This window comes from Phasianus colchicus, chromosome Z (assembly GCF_987193195.1).
Source record: "Phasianus colchicus chromosome Z, bPhaCol1.hap1.1, whole genome shotgun sequence".
NCBI lineage: Eukaryota > Metazoa > Chordata > Aves > Galliformes > Phasianidae > Phasianus > Phasianus colchicus.
The window spans coordinates 35,364,618-35,382,375 of NC_143476.1; the positions used below are offsets into that span (position 1 = coordinate 35,364,618).

Below are 17,758 nucleotides of genomic sequence, written 5' to 3' on the forward strand. Positions count from 1 at the left end.
TGTTAGAGTCGAACATATGGTTCTGAGTAATCTGCAGTATATCTGCCAATAATGCATACAGAATTATTTATCTGTTGGGTATGCTTCTTCATGTGTCTCAGTTGCTAGAATACCTTAATTTCCCCACGCTACCTTCTGCCCTGACAGGTTGTGCTTTGAGAGAATTCTCCTGACTGGCCAGTTTATTTGTGCACCTACAGGCAAAGAGACAGCAAAACCAGTCCAAGACTTCCAAGACTTCATCCTGTGTGGCAAGCTATAAATGCCACATTCCCAGCTGCGTAACTACTCCTGATCTTAAGTGTTGATGAAGAAAAATGATGTTGTATTATCTTGTACTGTTGGTGACTCTCTGGCCAAGTATGAATTCTTCAGTGTCTATTTGCTTTTACAGTTTCTGCCATAATGTGCAGTATTCTTCCTGCACTATAGAAACCACAATTACAATGGTATTTTCAGCAAATGAGACCACTTCAGACATCTGCTGTAGTTTGTATTTTGCAAACTAAATGCTAACATTAGCATGCAGCACCTAGATGTGCTTTTTTGCAACTGCACTGCTTAGATAAAGTGGTAATTAACAGGTAAGTGTTCCATTCTAGCAGCAAGTTATTTACTTAACTTTCTTTTTAAAAGCAAAATGTCAGCAGAAAGGCACGGAAACCGGTGTCATTACTGCATTTATCTTCCTGTCCTATACAACACAAGCAGAAAACCTGTAACAGGTATTTTGCGCAGCCCAGAAATGTCATCACTGGCAGTCTGATTTGAAGTTGTATCCTCATTTGCTGTCCCCAGAATAGAAATGGCTGTGAACATTTGGGCTTTGATAACAGCCTAGATATGCACTTGCCTATATTTCACTCTGAGCCATGATGTTTGTTGCAGCCCATCTTTAAGCCAGGAGACAGAAGAATAAACAGGTCCCACTGGCCTGAATGAGGTCCTGCGCCAGCCCTGCCCATCACCCTCCACATACAACGTGCCTGCAACCACAGATGAGTACTGTGGAACTTGAAATACAGGTGATTTCTTTCAGTGGGGTTAAAGGACAGGTTCTCTGCAGTGGGGGCTAGGAGTGTAGGTGAATGAGGAAAACAAATCACTTAATAAACAATACCTCTGATTAGATAGGGATGAACAAGCTGGACTTTGAGACAGTTAGGTAAGACTGCAGAGTACAGAAAACAGGAAACATCCAGCACGAGGCAGAGAGGTGAAGAGGAGGCAGACTCCACTCAGCTCATCTGTTCTGATTAGACTTTAACCTCATCACGCAGGCAGCACTCTCCTGGGGCACTCAGAGGCAGGTGTTTTTCATGTGGATGCATATTCTACTCAGATGTTCTTCTAAGTTTCAGCAATTTTTTCCACCTCATTTCAAACCCTTTCATAGGTCTGACCACGTACACAAGTTTTGATAAAATTCAGACTATGTCATTTCCAAAAGTGCAGAGGGAAGCTTTATGTTAGTTTTATTTTTGATCCTTCGCTTGATGGCCAGTTATGTAATCTCTGAAACTTCTTTATCCAGTTCTTTCTTTTCCTACGTATTTTTCAGGTGTACAACAATTTGTCTCTTGTCTGTCTTCATGTTTACTCATTTTCATTTTAAAGGTATACTAATACCAGGCAAAAATCAATATCAGAATGGTACTGCTAAACACACAGAAAAACACAATCAGCAACCAGGAGAATTGTAAGCAATTCTAAATTTTTTTACCTGATGTCTTTAAGCTAGGCTTTCCATGAATTTTGAAGTACTTCATCCAGCAACAGTCTTCACTCAAAACAGCAGTACAGAACTGATAGAGCCTTTGTAAGCGAGTATATTACAAGCATATTGCAAGGACAGCTATTAGATTGACTTCCGCTGCAAAAATCCACTACTTGCAAATGATACATTTGGCACTATCGAAAGCAAAACCACAAAATAAAACATAGATAATAGCTTAAACCTCCTATAAAGAAAGATTCTGGTGGTCTTTAAAAACTTATTTAATACGCAGAATACTTATGTCAACTTTTATATGGTAACTTCAGGTTGAAGAACCAACATTGGCAAAACATTCAAGCCATTCAAATACAAAATTCACTTCTGCTATGCCACTGACAGAAATATCACAGGATATCCCAAGTTGGAAGGAACCTATAAGGATCACTGAATTCAATTCCAGAGTCCACACAGGACCACATCTTCCAGCCTTCCTGTGCTGTGATGTATACTTTGAAGTCATCTGTCCACAGCCACAAATTCAATCTCTTTTGAAGCAGTTGCAGCCCTCTACCAAGGGTGTTCACACAGACAGACATCTTGCTAGCCACAGTCCCATTATGTTACTCTGAAAAAGGCTTAAACTAACAAACACACAAAAGCAAAATTCCAAAACTAGTTAGGTGATTGGAAAGCTGAGAGAGATGACAATACTATAAGTTCAAACACCAGCTGGGTTAAAGAGGTTTATAGTTCAGCTGATGCACTAATTTTGCTGTAGAAAAGTTTGTGTGGGTAGTGCTATCTTTTATGAGACAGGTTAGTTTCTGTGCTTAATGAAAGTACACTGTGTTCCCCTCACTGTGCAAGCTTATTATTCTTACCTTCTGTAGAGATACAATACCACTATAACTTCAGAGGTATTACTATCCCTAAACTATGTTTACAGAGTTCTGTTCTAGAGGTTGGTGGCCCTGCATGTGGAAGGGGGGTTGGAGTTTCATGATCTTTGAGATCCCTTCCAACCCTGGCCATTCTGTGATTCTGTGATTCCAGTAAGACTATTTTTAATGTTACTTTACTACTCATTTCTGTGGATCACAGTCTGCAGCATGGTTCTGCATGTTAATAGCAATGAACCCTACAGTGACATTATCTGGAGTGACTGATCATTCCACATGAAATGGCTGCAATTCCTAAATTAAGTGAGGAACTCAGCCATGAGGTTTTCACATTTCTATTGCTCAGAATCTCTGCTAGGACTTGTAATACTAGTGCTATTTGTGCTGAATTTTGGCTTAGAAAGAATGGAAAACACACACTAGCCACTACCCATATGGAAAAACTACATATGTAATTCTGAAAGAACAAAGAGTGGAAAGGGGCTACAGGGGATTACCTAAAGTGTTTTTAAAATATCAGACAATTATTATCAGGAAGACTCCTCCAGATTTTCTGCAATAGTTACTCAGTCCATATCACAGATAACACAGGGAAAGAAACACTTCCATGTATTTTCCTGTCTACAACAGCTTCTAAACAAACTGGGAATGATAAGAACCAGACTTGGATTTTCACTGTGGCCTTGTAGAAGACTATCAGTATAACATCATCTTGGTCCCAAGAGAGTTTTAGACACTTTTTTTTCCACTAAAAACATTTTTAATCCATAAAAGATGCTTCTATGCTTGTGCTTCAGAAATCTTAATATGTATTGGAGTTCCCTTTCTTGCTAGGGTGGGAGAAATGGCACATAAAGCATAAAGCAGGGAAAGTTTTCTTATCAGTATCATGTGCCAGAGCATTCTTCACAAAAAAAAAAAAAAAAAGAATAGATCAGGGAGGAGGAAATTAAACAAAACAGCACAAGCATAATGCCCTCAGTTAGACCATACTCTCAGCTTTCTCAGAAACTTCTCTGCTGACTGTCATGAAATGCAGACCCTGGCAGCATGTTCACTGTTTAGATATCCCACAGGCACAGACGTTGGCATGCAGCTCTAGGACAGACAGACTCAGGAGCAAGAGCTCTAATGAAGACAGTGCTGCTCAGTGGGAGTGGAAATCAGTCATCTTGCTCTGTCCATGTGAAGGCTAAAGGTGTCACCACGTGAGCCAAACGAATGGAGAAACTACGTCATTCTTCAGGCAAATACTGGGGTTTTGGAGTAAAGACATGCTAACGTCCAAGGTCACAGAATATATTTTGCTGGGAGCATGATGTTTGCCAAATAGCCCCACACTGTACTTTTCTCCATGGATACGGACCTGCAATATGAAGAAAACAAAAACAAAATCAGGTCTACGTCTGGATTTGGTGAACAGCCATGGTGTGATTTGATACAAAATGGAACACTGATACACCATATATGGTGTGTGTTTTTCACAGAAGAATCTTGCTAAGCAACTGAAAAGTCTGCATGTTATTGCAATGTAGGGAGAAGATATTTCAGTGGGGAGACTTGCACTTATTCCTCTCCCAGTAGGCACACTACTTCTGATAACCATTATTCTCAGAGTTACAGTGTGAAAGAAAATCAGCATTTGTGATTTCTCTAATTCTGGTATCATAATATCACATTTTATCACTTCACATACAAATCAGGAAGTGAAAGCATGTTTCCATGATAAATTTTCAGTTGAAGTGTAACGCTTAGGAAGCTTCAGGAATGACAGTAACTCATGCCAGTGAAGGGTCTGCCCCAAGGCTCTGCATTTTGGTTTCTAATCTTACTGTCTGTACAATGTAATTTTCTGAGTACAAGCTTTCTGAAGATCTAAACCTACACTGAAAGTTATACCCCACATCCCAGTAAAAACTTTCTATGCTTTCTCTCATAATTATTCACAGGCATGCTTTAGCAGGAGGAGGAATAATTTGAAATAATTGGAAAAGTCTGAGTTTCAGATCATCATAAATTGTATTATATATACGGGGGAGGGAAAGTGGGCGGAAAAGCAGGGACAGCAAGTATGTCCAATGATTGCAGGTGGTTGCTGTCTAGGAGCCAATCAGCTATCCTGGGCAAGGACATCTGCCCAACCAGCCCAGAGAGGAGGGAGAAAAAAGGAGAGGGGGGAAAAAAACCCAACAAAACAACAACAACAACAACAAAAAAAAACTGCCAAGAATTTTATAAAAGTTAGCGACTGGAACGACTGAGTCTCTTTGCCTGCAGCCAACTCACCAGAAGCTTGAAGCAGCAAGGCACTGTCCAACAGCAAGTAAGTAGCTATTTGTTTCTAAACTGTAGAGGTGGTAACTGCATCAGCAGCTGTGAGTCAATGTGTTTATCTGAACAAGGCTTTGGGGGGGTGTCAGGTTTTGTTTTGTTTTTATTTCCACTTTCCAGGAAAAATTTGCAAGAAGTGAGCACTCAGCTATGTTGCTGTGATCTCCCATTGTGACCCACTGGCTGTTAACACTAGCTTTAGTTTAGCAATTTAATTCTTCTGTAGTACTAAGTGATTCCTTAGTATAGAGGACTAGGAGAAGAATATACCAGCATTGCTTTCTACTGCTTCATTTCTTATGTGTTTATTTCTGCTTGTGTAGTATATGATTTTTTTTGTTTTGTAAGGAGAAGAAAGAATGACTGGAGAATGAGCTGGTCCTGACAAACACCTGTGCTGACAGAAGTGTAATTATCTGTGCTCATTGTCAGCAATGCTGAGAGGATTCTTTGGTAGGGGGATGTAAGATACTGTGCAATGTAGAAAACCAGTCAAAAGAGAATAGAGACTTGGAAATACTGTTTTTTATGCCCCTGCAACAGTCTGTAACTTTTCTAGTGAGCAGCCAGCTTCAGGAGGTTATTTGTCAACAAACTCTGATCCTCACTGAGTCTATCAGCCACCCTGTGTGCCCAGCACCCAAAACTACTTTGCCTATCTGAAACCTTGTCCCTGCTGCCATCACAAAACTTGATTTCTCAACTAAGTCTGAAGCAGATTTTTATCTCCTCTGAGTAGAGCCCAGCCCTGAGGGAGAACTTTCACTGAAGGATCACACTTACTTTCAAGATAAAAGTATTTGCTGCCACCTCATCCATCTTGAGTGCCCCAAGATTGTTCTACATGGACTGCTGAGGCCAGGTCCCTGAGAATAGCTTTCTTTTACTCTTGTTTGAGAGATGAAATTGGGGTACAATTTTCTCAGAGTTTTGAGTACTGCTCTGAAGCTAACATGGGAACCAGGGCAGGTCTCACATATTCCCATCCAGATGAAATAGGATGCTGTAGTAAGGTCCTTAGACAAGGCATGTTCCCACCCTCAAAAGAGAAAGAAAAAACATACCCAAAGACCTGTCAAGATGGTTAAATCTGTTTTTTCAGAGCCTATATCAATGGAAAACATGCTGCTTTTTCTAGGTGACATCAGTCTAAATATTTCTTCTTGTCCTGTGCCCTTGCCTCATTTCTCAGCACCCAGAAATGAAATATTTTGTTATATTAAAACCCACATTCCTACCACAAACATGAAGAGAGCAACATCTTGTTTCTTCCCTCACAGATCCCTCATTGTAATACAGGAGACACAGCTGCTACTGTAGCTTCCATAAGAAAGTACTCCCACAGAGTCACAGAGTAGTTCTGGCTGGAAGGGACATGGAGAAGCCTGTATGTAGCCTATTGTCCTGCTTGGATCATGGCTTTGTTCAGGCAGGTCTTGACAGCTTCTAAAGATGAAGACGGCCAAGTTGCTCCACTGCTCAGCTGTCCCAGTAGTGAAGAAAATTTTTTATATCCATTATGAATCTCTCTAGTTTCAGTTTATGCCTGTTGTCTCAGTCTCCTGCCACACAGCTGTGAGGAGCCTGCTCTGTCTGCAGATTACCTCTCAAGGTACTAGGGGCTGCTGAAAGGTGCTCCCAAAGCTACCTCTGCTCAAGGCAGAGCTAGCCCCAGCCATCTGGGCTTCTTCTCACAGGGGAAGGACTCCTGTCAGACATTCTTGGTGGCATCCATGAACTCACTCCATTTTGCTGACATCTTTTCTATACTGCAGCTGCACGAAAGTGGATGCAGTACTCTGACATGGTGTAACCTATTCTGAGCAGAGGGGGCTAATCCTTGTCCTCCTGTGGCACCCCAGCCCACAGCCCTGCTTGCTAGGGCGCTGCTTTGCCTTGTTGCTGGCGACCGCTCAGCTTGCCGCCTGGCAGGTACAGTCTCCCAGGAACTGTTCCTCAGCCTCACTGACCCCAACAGAACCACTACCAGGAGGTGTTTGGCTATTTGTCCTGGCTAAACTCCACAGTGTTCCTGTTGGTCTCCTCCCACTCCCCATGTAGGCTGGACTGTGTGGCCACCCTGCAACAGAGCACGTAAATCAGTCCTGCCAGATGAGTGTTTTCAGTGGTCCAGATAAGAATGTGCTCTGTCAGCAAGGCCTACCCAACCATTCAAACCTAGCAGTTTGACAAGTGGCCAAGTAATCAGTGGCCAATAGATTTACCAATTATAAAGAGAATATTAAGTGCACAACACACTATGGGCCTGACCCTCCAATGCATACAGGGTGAAAGAGGAGTAAATCCAGTCAAATTAAAGCTATGTTGAAGTATGGCAGGCTAAATTCTTGAAGACACTTTGCTATCAATAGTATATTTTTTATCTCTATCTGCAGCTTTTGCCTTTTCAAATCTTGTTATGTGCACTCTTCTGAAACAGAATCTCTTATGTGCATAGTGCAATGATATGCACATGTGCTTTGTATTGCAAACTGTCAAGAATGGTTGCTGAAGGACTGTGTTTACAAGTAACTGGACAGCCAAAGCCACAGACATCAGATACAAAGGATATTTTGAGTTTGACCTAGCATGTTTGGAAACAATTTTATAAAGAAACAATTTTATAAAAATAGGCAATTAAGACACTAAGAGAAAAAAACATGCAGATGCTCACCTGATCTTTAGCCATCTGCCATCCAAGATTCAGGTGAGATTGTCTGTGAGATTAGAAGATGATGGTACTTCAGGTAGCTGGAATTAAAAGAAACTGAAAACATATTAATGATTCAAAGATAACCTGAAATGGATTCTCTTTTCTCCTTCTGCTGTTTGGCTTGCCTCTGCCTTTTCTTTCTCTCTATTAATACTAAAAGAATGCAGTGTTTGTGCTGATATCCATAAATACGCTTTCCCTGCAAGCCCTCCATTATGGTGGCTGAGGAAAACTTGAGACTTCAGCAATGCAATATTTGCTTTTACAACTGTGCTTTCCTTTTTTCTCCCCACCTCTGTCTCCTGCTGGTCACACACTGGGGGCTGAACAAAGACCTTTCTTTGTTTACGGAGCTGCTCCACAAATGCTCTAGGTAGCCATAAGACTGTTGTTATACATTTGGCACAGTTTTAGGATTTTGTTTGTTCTTCCACTGTTTAAGAACAACTATATGTAAGCAGTTAACACAAAGAGAATGCTTGCTGTCATGTATACACGCATATTAGTGCAAAACAACTTGAGTTTATGATATTTACCATACTAGCTGCCAGACTAACATGGATGAATAAAAATGTTCTTGAGAAACTTTAGTGGGGGGATAATTCTAGATGCTGTTACTGAGAATAAAGTTCCTTCATGGAAGAATAAAATGGGCTGCCCAGCCATGGCAGCCTGTGTGCAACTCTTCTTCCTCAGAGATGCAAAGAAAAATAAAATCCTAAATGCAGGGTCCTTTAACATCTTTGACCTTGGAACTATCTCTCACCTTTTGGAACTATCTCTCACCTCTGATCTTTTGCACTCACTTCACCATTTCAGTGAGACATGCTGTGCATTTTATTACTCATGGTAGCTCAGCAGAGCAGCTGTGAACCACTCACCATGGACTTACATATCACTTTGGGGAGACTTTTGGAAAGCCTCCACCTACTCTTTTCCACTCTGTAAGATACCTGCATGAGAACTGGAACTAATCTGATGTCTTATTGTTCATTCTTGCCTTGTGGAACTACATTTTATTGTTTCAGGCTTTGAGAGTACACATTTGGGCTACTATTAACCACTGAAACCTCATACTCCTGAATTTCAGCAATTTGCTTTGCTGGCTGTTCTTGGGTGATAAATGCCTTTTTCTTATCTTTATGCAAGCACAGGGAATGGGCAAGATATGAGACATAAGTCTTGTTGCTTAATGCATTACAAGAGAGAACCCATAATAGTGTTACTAGAGTGGTGGTTTTGTCAGTCAACTAGCTGGACCAAAGATTACCTGGATACATCTGCTCATGCTGTAGCACTCTACAAGCTGTAAATCAGAAATCCTTTTACTGGTTTAGTAATTCATTAATTCAGCCTTGGAGTACCTGCAATTTGCAAGCTTTTTCCACAGAGGCTGTGAACAAATAGAGTTGTTCCTCACCAGTCTGCATAGCAGTTCACTGTTTTAATCAAGTGCTTCTTTGATGTTGTTTTTAGTGATTTATCTCATGGATGTACCATGTGCTGGTGGACTGGTTGTCCTCCATCTATAGAAGATGATGACAGAGAAGAGAGTCTCCAGCTCAGACTCACAAGCACACACATACAGAGAATTATCTTGGACTACTCAGATAAACTATAATTTAATCCTGTTTAATGAGAGATTCACTAAGAACAAATATGTTGTCAGAGCAAGACAGATCCTGGAATTCAGGAACTGGTTGATTATGTGCATCTGGTAAGCATCAACCAGAAGTGAGAAAACAAAAATGGGTGGTGAATCCTACTAACCTCCCACTTCTCATGCAGAGTGAGCAATACTCTATAGTCCTTAGATATGGAGAGGAGAGAATTAGAGAACAAGGCAGGAGAGAACTGAAAAGGCAGTCAGACAAAGTAGAAAATACTGTGAAGGCAGTACAGAGAATGAGAGAAGAATTGTTAGGATAAGGGGAAAGGAAAGCAAACTATGTGAAAGCTGTCAGTTTTCTTATTAGAACAAACAGGCTGTAAGTGCTTTGCGAAGAATTTTGCAGTGTCTGCAATGTGCCCGCTTGTAAATTCAACACGTTTCTTTGTTTGTTTTGGAGGGGAGGGGATGGGGTACTAACCTTGCTTTAGTCTCCGAGCAAATCTGTATAAAATACACAGTCATTCACACCTTCTGATTGACTAAGATATGTTTAGATTTGGCTTCTGGTCTTCTTGTATGTCTGGCAAAATCAGAACAGGGAAGAACTCTCTCACTGGATTTCTGGACATACGTTTTCAACTGCATGGGCCGGACAAGCACAAAGAAGCTTCCAATCAGCATACTCAAGGCTGGTGTCCAAGGTGGACTGTTTGTTCAGTCTGTCCTCATAACTGCCATTTTTTTCCACAGATAAGTCACCATGACCCACCAGTTCCCAGCACTATCTCCAGAGCAGAAGAAGGCTCTTTCAGATATTGCTCAGAGGATTGTGGCTTCAGGAAAAGGGATCTTAGCAGCAGATGAATCAGTCGGTGAGTTCTGAATAGCAATCAATTTGCAATACCCAAGACTTTTCTCTTAATTTTGGTTTATCTTTGAATTCAGTGGAGTAAATAAAAAACACTTAAAAACTGTTAACTGAGCAGGGACAACTCAGCCACCCAGAGCTGCATCTGAAGCAGCAGAAGATGACAAACTGTTTTGAGAAGGAAAGCTCTACACTATAGCCGAAATTCTTTCTATTTACTGTGTATGGTGACTAGGAGGGTAGCAAAGCCTGATACATTTCTGTCTGTCCTTTGGCAACTTTGTTAGGTACCATGGGAAACAGGCTGCAGAGGATCAACGTGGAGAACACAGAGGAGAATCGTCGTGCTTTTCGAGAAATCCTTTTCTCTTCTGATGCTTCCATCAGCAAGAGCATTGGAGGAGTGATCCTTTTCCACGAGACTCTCTATCAGAAAGACAGCAGTGGAAAGCCATTTCCAGCTATCATCAAAGAAAAGGGGATGGTGGTGGGAATAAAGGTGAACTATATCCTTCCATGCCAACAGAACTCTTAGGCCATCCCCTACAACCAAATCCATATTGCCATTTATATCTAATTCAATTCTGTTCTTCCCCTTTGCTGCACCCCTTCCCTTCACCCCTTCCCTCCCTTACACTAGTAGTGTATTCAGCCTGTATTTCACTCACTCAATGTGCAAAGGTAGGCCCGCTCTGGGTAACTTCTGTCATTTTGTAACCCTTCCTATTTTTTGCTGTCTCTTCAGCTGGATGCAGGCACTGCACCTCTGGCAGGAACAAATGGAGAAACCACCATCCAAGGTAAGGTGAGATCTCAGAAGCCTCAGTTGTGAGTGATACAGTGAAAGCCATGGTGCAACTCAGCAGGAGATGAGCAGCAGCCATGGCTGGTGTCATAGCATGTTTCAGAGCTGTATCCTATCCTCTCAGTGAAGCACTGTTCTTTCATCTGCAGGACTTGACAAACTGGCTGAGCGCTGTGCCCAGTACAAGAAAGATGGTGTTGATTTTGGCAAGTGGCGTGCAGTGTTGAAGATCAGTAGCACAACACCCTCTCAACTTGCTATCCAAGAGAATGCCAACACCTTGGCACGTTATGCCAGCATCTGCCAGCAGGTATCCAACCTCCAGCAAAATTTCTTGAGATTCTGTTGCCCCTTCCTTGTGGTTCCCTGTGATAACAGATTAGAGATCTTGAAAGGCAGATCTCTGTAAGGGTTTTGGGAAACATGAGGATGATGGGCAGTACAGAAAGAAGAAATACCACCAAACACAATACAGACAGCACGTAGAGTTTTTTCTTCCACACTTACAAAGACTCCCATGTTTTTCCTTCCTTAGAATGGCTTGGTGCCAATTGTAGAGCCAGAAGTCTTACCTGATGGTGACCATGATCTCCAACGCTGTCAGTATGTCACAGAAAAGGTAAGAGATTCCTTATTCTCTCCTTGCCCTCACAAATCACTAGTTATTCTTATGCAGAGTTTGTATTGCTCTCAAGGATTTTTAAACAATAAGTTCCTTCAAAACTGCACTACATGAATTCATATGAAGTAATTAGCAAACTTGTAGTAGAATCCATGATTTTGGATTTCCATTCAAACTCTCAATATAAACATTCTTAACCTCAAAAAGATACACTGCAGATAAAGACCTTTACTCTTTGTTCAGTACCTCAGTTGCAGGGAACAACCCTTGCCAAAATGAAAAGTGGTATTCTGGTATTGCAAAAGTTCTCCAGGGCTCTTTAGGGCTGTACCTCCTGTAATAAATTCTAAGAGAAAGTGAGATATGATTTGATCTTCTCATGCTCCCAAGGAATAAGTTGTCTTTCCACAGCAGGTTGAGGTAAAGATTTGAGCACAGGTTTGTATTCAATCCTCCTTTTCAATCCTTAGGTTCTGGCTGCTGTCTACAAGGCCTTGAATGACCATCATGTCTACCTGGAAGGAACACTGCTGAAACCTAACATGGTGACAGCTGGGCATTCCTGCCCCAAGAAGTACACCCCTCAGGATGTGGCTGTAGCAACTGTCACTACCCTCCTCCGAACTGTTCCTGCTGCTGTTCCTGGTGATTCTTGATTAGTTCCTATAGTTAAAAAAAAAAAAAAAAAAAAAAAAAACACCTTTCAGTTTTACTAGACTTGCTCCTATATCTGATACGCTGACTTCTCTGTCAGTCAGTAACTGTGGCAGCTGGAACAACCTATTTCTAAGTCTTGAGGTCTCTGTCTTTCAGGAATCTGCTTCCTGTCTGGAGGTCAAAGTGAAGAGGAGGCTTCTCTCAACCTGAATGCTATGAATCAGTCCCCTCTGCCTAAGCCTTGGAAACTGACCTTCTCATATGGGAGAGCTCTGCAAGCCTCTGCCCTGGCAGCATGGCTTGGCAAATCGGAGAACAAGAAGGCTGCACAGGAAGCCTTCTGCAAGCGGGCTCAGGTATGAGGCCTTCCCCCTTGATGTAGAGAAGTGCTGGTCACTGTAGAGGAAGATACATTGCCAAATTCCATAGGTTCCTCTTACCCCTGCCCTTTACTGGTGCTCCACTTGCACCAAAGTTGTTATTCTGGTTGGTGTGACAGAAGCCTAATGCAAGAAGCAGCAGAGGTTGTTACTGGAGGCAACAGGATAATTTTGTTTTGTAAAGTGAATTTACAACTACTTTGTGTCTGAAAAAATTGTTCCCTTTTCTGTATAATCACATGGCGCCCAGAGAGATATAGCTGGGGACTGCCTTGGCAGTGCCACAAAACTAAGCTAGCTCATAATTATCATTGGTGAATTCAGAAGTTTTCTTATTTCCCTTATTTATGCCCTTTGTTCATTCCTACTATCATTCTACATCTCCTCCTCACCCTGTGCTAATGGGTCTCCTCCTTTTCTTTTTCAGATTAATAGTTTGGCTTGCAGAGGACAGTATGTCACATCTGGAAAGACTGACACAGCTGCCACGCAGTCACTTTTCACTGCCAGCTATACCTATTGAAAGCACAGGAATCTGCATTTGTCCTGTCCTTCTCCACGAGATGGAAGATGCTCAGAAATGAAAGAAAAACAAGGAAACCTAATTTCCCTTTCCCTGAACAAAACTGGAAATGGATTAGTTTACTTTCCTACCTTGGCTTCCACAATTTACAAAGGGGATATTCTTTTTTTCACTTACACTTTCAAAAAACATAATTCTTTCCACACAAGAAACAACTAACACTGAATCACAAATCCACTCTCCTTCTAGTTTAAACTTAATTCCCAGAGTAGTAGTAGTTCCCTAGCAACTCAAATAGATACCTTAATACCCCATTTTGCAGTCAAATCCTGAATTATAAAACCTACTTGTATCTTTAGTTGTGTGAATAAAACAATAATTAAAATCCAATGTATCTCACAAACCCTTATTCTTTATAAATTTTTCATGCCTCTGTGGTTCTCAGCAGCACACATAAACGTTAAGACAAAGTGTTGCTGTTGCTGAGTATGGGAAACCCTGAGGAGGTTTAATAAGCCAGTAGTGATAAAACTGGTGATGTTAATCCTGCTAATTGAAGACAGACACTGAGAAAAGCTCAGAGTGTACATGAGAAGCTCTACATTGGACTCAGCATACATAAATAACACTGCCATGAAAAGTTTATCCTTCCTAGAGAGAATTGTGTGTTTCATTTGGCTTGACAAGGCCGCCAGACACTGAGTTAGGGTAGCGTAAGAAATGTGAGGACTATTTTCCTTGGTGCCATTGTTGTAATATTTTCAGAGCAATTAGCCATAAGCGTGCAGGGAGGGATTTTGGTCACAGAATCACAGAATGGCCAGGGTTGGAAGAGACCTCAAGGATCATGAATCTCCAACCACCCTGCCACATGCAGGGCCACCAACCTCCACATTTCATACTAGACCAGGCTCCCCGGACCCCATCCAATCTGGCCTTGAACACCTCCAGGGACGGGGCATCCATAACCTCTCTGGGCAGCCTGTTTTAGCACCTCACCATTCTCTCTGTAAAGAACTTAAGCTGGCTTAATTTGAATAATTTCTACCCAGCTGGCATAATTTGAATAATTATGTTGATGTTGAAGGCCCACAGTTTGACCTGTGGTATGTTGTTATGTACTTGATAGCAATGTTAAGCTTTCTTAAAGCACAATTACACAGCCGTTATGAAAGAAATGCTAAACATTGTGAAAAATAAAATGTAGTTCTATTTGCTATACAGGTAGAAACAGCAGAACTAAAGTAAACAAAAGAATGTTTGCTAGGCAACACGCTACACTGATCACCTGATAAGACCCTGGGACAGTCCACCAACCTGTGAAGACCATACAAGCCTGAAGGTGCTCATTCCCTCTTAGAAAGCTCATTCCTTCAGCTGCAAGTGGAGGGCAGAACTCCACATTCAGGGTCACCTACCTGTCATGGAGATGAGGTCACCCAGGACCCAGTTTGTGCAGCCACAACCTGGTGCTCTGCTCGTCCCAGCTGTTGGTGCCTACTGCTCTTGCAGCAAGGAAAGCAGGAGAATCATTTTCCTGTAACTTCACAGTGTTCGCCCTGTTAACAGCCACCCATTTTAGAGGCAGTGCATCACAGAGATCCAACCATTGGGTAATCACAGACTCACAGAATTGAGGCATTGGAAGGGACCTCTGGAGATCCCCCAGTCTCCTTGCTCAAGCAGGCTCCCTACAGAAGACTGCACAGGAAAGCATCCTAACAGGTTTTGATTATCTCAATAAGGAGACTCCACAACCTCTCCAGACAGCCCATTCCAGTGCTGTGAATTCATGCATGCATTTATCCCATCCCGACCATGGTAAACCAGTAAATCATGAACTGAGTGACTTGTCAGAAGGCACTCAGGAGCCAACAGCAGGGTCAGGCACAGCACCTCTCTTCTAGTTCAGCTGTGGTTCCATACATCTCCATACACCTGAATTCCAACAAGCTCTGCTCACAGCGAGCAGCTCATTGCAGCAAAGAGTGGGAAAGGCATCCAGCAAAAGACCCTCTCCCCCTTTAGAAAAAGAGCGCTGTGGCTTTGCCACGTAATTCCCGTTTGTGCGGAGGACAGCCGCCATGCACACTGCGTGAGACGCAGCTGAAGTGACATCTTGTGCCCCGACGCTTCTTTCTGACTGGCTCATTTACGACCAGGGCAAATCAACGATCACTACAGCGAGCGTTGTTTCTCGCTCCTGTAAGACACAGGAAAACGGGCCTTGTCACGGCGTCGTGTGCCGCAGCGCAGCCTACAGGACAAACCACGGCGAGAGCGCTGGAGCGGCACTACGGCTCCCGTCAGGCAAGGCGGGAAGCGGTGCTGACGTCATTTCCGGTCACGAGGTATAACGTCACTTCCGGCCGGGTGTGTGGAGGGTGTTGTGAGGCTTCTTCGCAAGATGGCGGCCGCCATGGGGCTGCTAGTGGTCGGACGGCGGCTGGGAATGGGGCTGGGCCGCACGCCGCGGCGGGCGCTGTGGGGCGGCCACAGGTGAGGGCGCGGGATGCTTGCTGCGGGGCTGCTTCTGGGGAGGGCGGTATGGTCCGCTGTTGCAGGCACTTGGCTCTGCTGGGAGGCGTTTTTAAATGTGTGGGCACCGCTTTAGTGACTGAAAATACTTTTCTTTAATGCCAGCAGGAAGGAGGAGAAAGAAGTAGGAGAAGACAATGTAATTCCACAAGAAAAAAAAGAACCCAGCCTGATCTGTCCCCCGCCACGCAGCAGAAAGTATTTTCCTCCAAAGGACATACAGAGCATCCTCGAGGCTCGTGTCAAGGAGATCTGTGGGCCATCGCTTGCTGGCAACTGGCAGCAGACATCCCTGAAAGACAAGAGGCTGAAGTATCAGCTCCTGACCCAGCTAGCAGAAGAACTTGGTCACGCTGTGCCCAACTCACAGCTCCACCTGATGTGCAGTGCGCAGGATGTCCTGACTTTCTATAGCACTCCTGTGAAGGATATGTCAAAGTTTGATGAGCTGTGTGCTGCAGAGCTGCCCCCAAACCTGAAGATTGCCTGGGAGCGGTGAGACCTGCTGGGAAGCATCACTGCAGTTTGGTTGGATTCTTAAGTCCAAATTGTGTAGCTAGAGCAGAACTCTTTCATTGTTATATCAACCAGATATGAGTATCAGTAATAAAAATGCATCCATTTGTCTTCAGATTTAATTGTTTCTTTTTACTGTATACTAAAAAGGGAGAGTTCTGCTTAACAAAATAGTATTGTGATGCCTAACAGCTGCAGGGTCTAGTGGGGGTAATCAAAGTGATGCTGCTCATAAACATCTTGTCTTTGGTGCCAAACTGTGTAATGGAATTACATGAGTGTGTTGCTGTGTTTTGTGATGCTGTTTAGCTCATCCACCAAGACTAAACCAGCAAATTCTTGGAGAATGTGTGGAGATGTATGCTAGCATGTTTGCTGTCCTCTCTTCGTGTCTTTCTGAGAAACAAAATTGTGTTAGAAATGCTTCTAAAACTCATCGCAGACACCATCTTAAAATAGAACTCTACTTGTTCTACTAAAAATTAGTACATGAACATAGTGAATGCCAGGTAAAGCTCTGAAACCTATTTGCTGCATAACAGTGAACTCTCAGCAGCCATCAAGGTAGCTTCTGGCATTCTTCTGTGACCTAGTTTTTGTATACTAAGTTCTGCTGGCCCTTGTAGCAGCTATTACTCAATGTTAGTTTCTGTTTCACATACTGCAAGGAGCCAGGAGGAACAAGAAGAGTGCTGGGTACACCTGCAGTACTGCCAGGGAGAGAGAGAGGCCACAGCCATCCAGCAGGGTCACTTGGCCCTAGCAGGCAGCTCAGGTACTGCTGCCAGTTGCATTACATAGGCCAGGTTCATACCTGAATTGCATGAAACTTCATGTACTCCCAAGAACTGTACATCCACCTTAAGGTAATGCAATACTGATGCTGTGAAAAGCACAGCATTGCACTGTGTTTATTTTAGGCAATAAATCTTTACAAGGGACTGTGGAAGCCACTGTTAAGTATCTGTACAAAAGCTGCCTAAACTTGCTGTAAATGGCACACTGAGAAAGTTGTGCTTCTGAACAAAAAACCCCCAAAACCCCATGGACCACATCTGCAAAAAAACAAGATACAGAATGTAACTGGGTTTATTTTAGTATTAATTTCCCCTGCTAGCCCCTTGGAGCATGATGACATGCTGCTGACTGTGCACATCAAATGGAGTATTCTTTGCTGATTATCTTCCCTAATGCCATTATCTTCCTAAGACAGCAGAACCAGCCAAGTTTATTCAGCAGTTTTCCCCTTGTTTGAGGGAATTTGGATCAAAGCTGTAGAGAGGGCCCCAGAACACTGCTCGTGATTCCTAATGGTTCTGGACAGCCCAAGTCTGATCCTTAAGTTCCTAAGACTCATCCAGACACCAGACATCAGAAGACTCATGAGAAAATAGTTACATGGAGAAATCACTCCATGACAAAACACAAACAGACGTCCCGTGTTTTCTTTGTGCAATAATATACAGAAGAGACAGAAACCACACCTTTTTTTTTTTTTTTTTGATTTTTTTTTTTTGCATCTGTTTTGGAAAAAAATATACAAAAAAAGCCAAGAACCAAAATGGAAATGTGAGGTA

General features: G+C 42.7%; 2 protein-coding genes and 1 long non-coding RNA gene across 4 annotated transcripts; 2 read left to right on the forward strand and 1 right to left on the reverse strand.

The window, feature by feature from the left end:
* Positions 1 to 1,463: 1,463 nt before the first annotated feature.
* LOC149912850 (uncharacterized) lies at positions 1,464 to 14,625 on the reverse strand. Its single transcript, XR_016461627.1, has 3 exons — positions 14,546 to 14,625; positions 7,622 to 7,698; positions 1,464 to 3,982 (listed from the first exon to the last, which is right to left on the reverse strand). It is a non-coding gene; the product is annotated as an uncharacterized LOC149912850 (long non-coding RNA).
* On the forward strand, positions 4,790 to 13,517 carry ALDOB (aldolase, fructose-bisphosphate B). Its single transcript, XM_031610397.2, has 9 exons — positions 4,790 to 4,939; positions 10,023 to 10,144; positions 10,428 to 10,639; positions 10,886 to 10,940; positions 11,095 to 11,255; positions 11,481 to 11,564; positions 12,038 to 12,212; positions 12,381 to 12,580; positions 13,032 to 13,517. Exons 2-9 carry the CDS (start codon positions 10,033 to 10,035, stop codon positions 13,125 to 13,127), a joined length of 1,095 nt encoding a protein of 364 aa, XP_031466257.1. The 5' UTR covers positions 4,790 to 4,939; positions 10,023 to 10,032; the 3' UTR covers positions 13,128 to 13,517.
* On the forward strand, positions 14,367 to 16,296 carry MRPL50 (mitochondrial ribosomal protein L50). 2 transcript variants are annotated; one of them, XM_031610398.2, is made up of 2 exons: positions 14,367 to 15,626; positions 15,771 to 16,296. In XM_031610398.2, the coding sequence occupies exons 1-2, from the start codon at positions 15,535 to 15,537 to the stop codon at positions 16,162 to 16,164; spliced, it is 486 nt and encodes a 161-aa protein (XP_031466258.1). In that variant the 5' UTR covers positions 14,367 to 15,534; the 3' UTR covers positions 16,165 to 16,296. The 2 variants fall into 2 exon arrangements, with proteins under 2 accessions (XP_031466258.1, XP_031466259.1); XM_031610399.2 differs by having other exon boundaries at positions 14,378 to 15,626; positions 15,774 to 16,296.
* Positions 16,297 to 17,758: the final 1,462 nt, after the last annotated feature.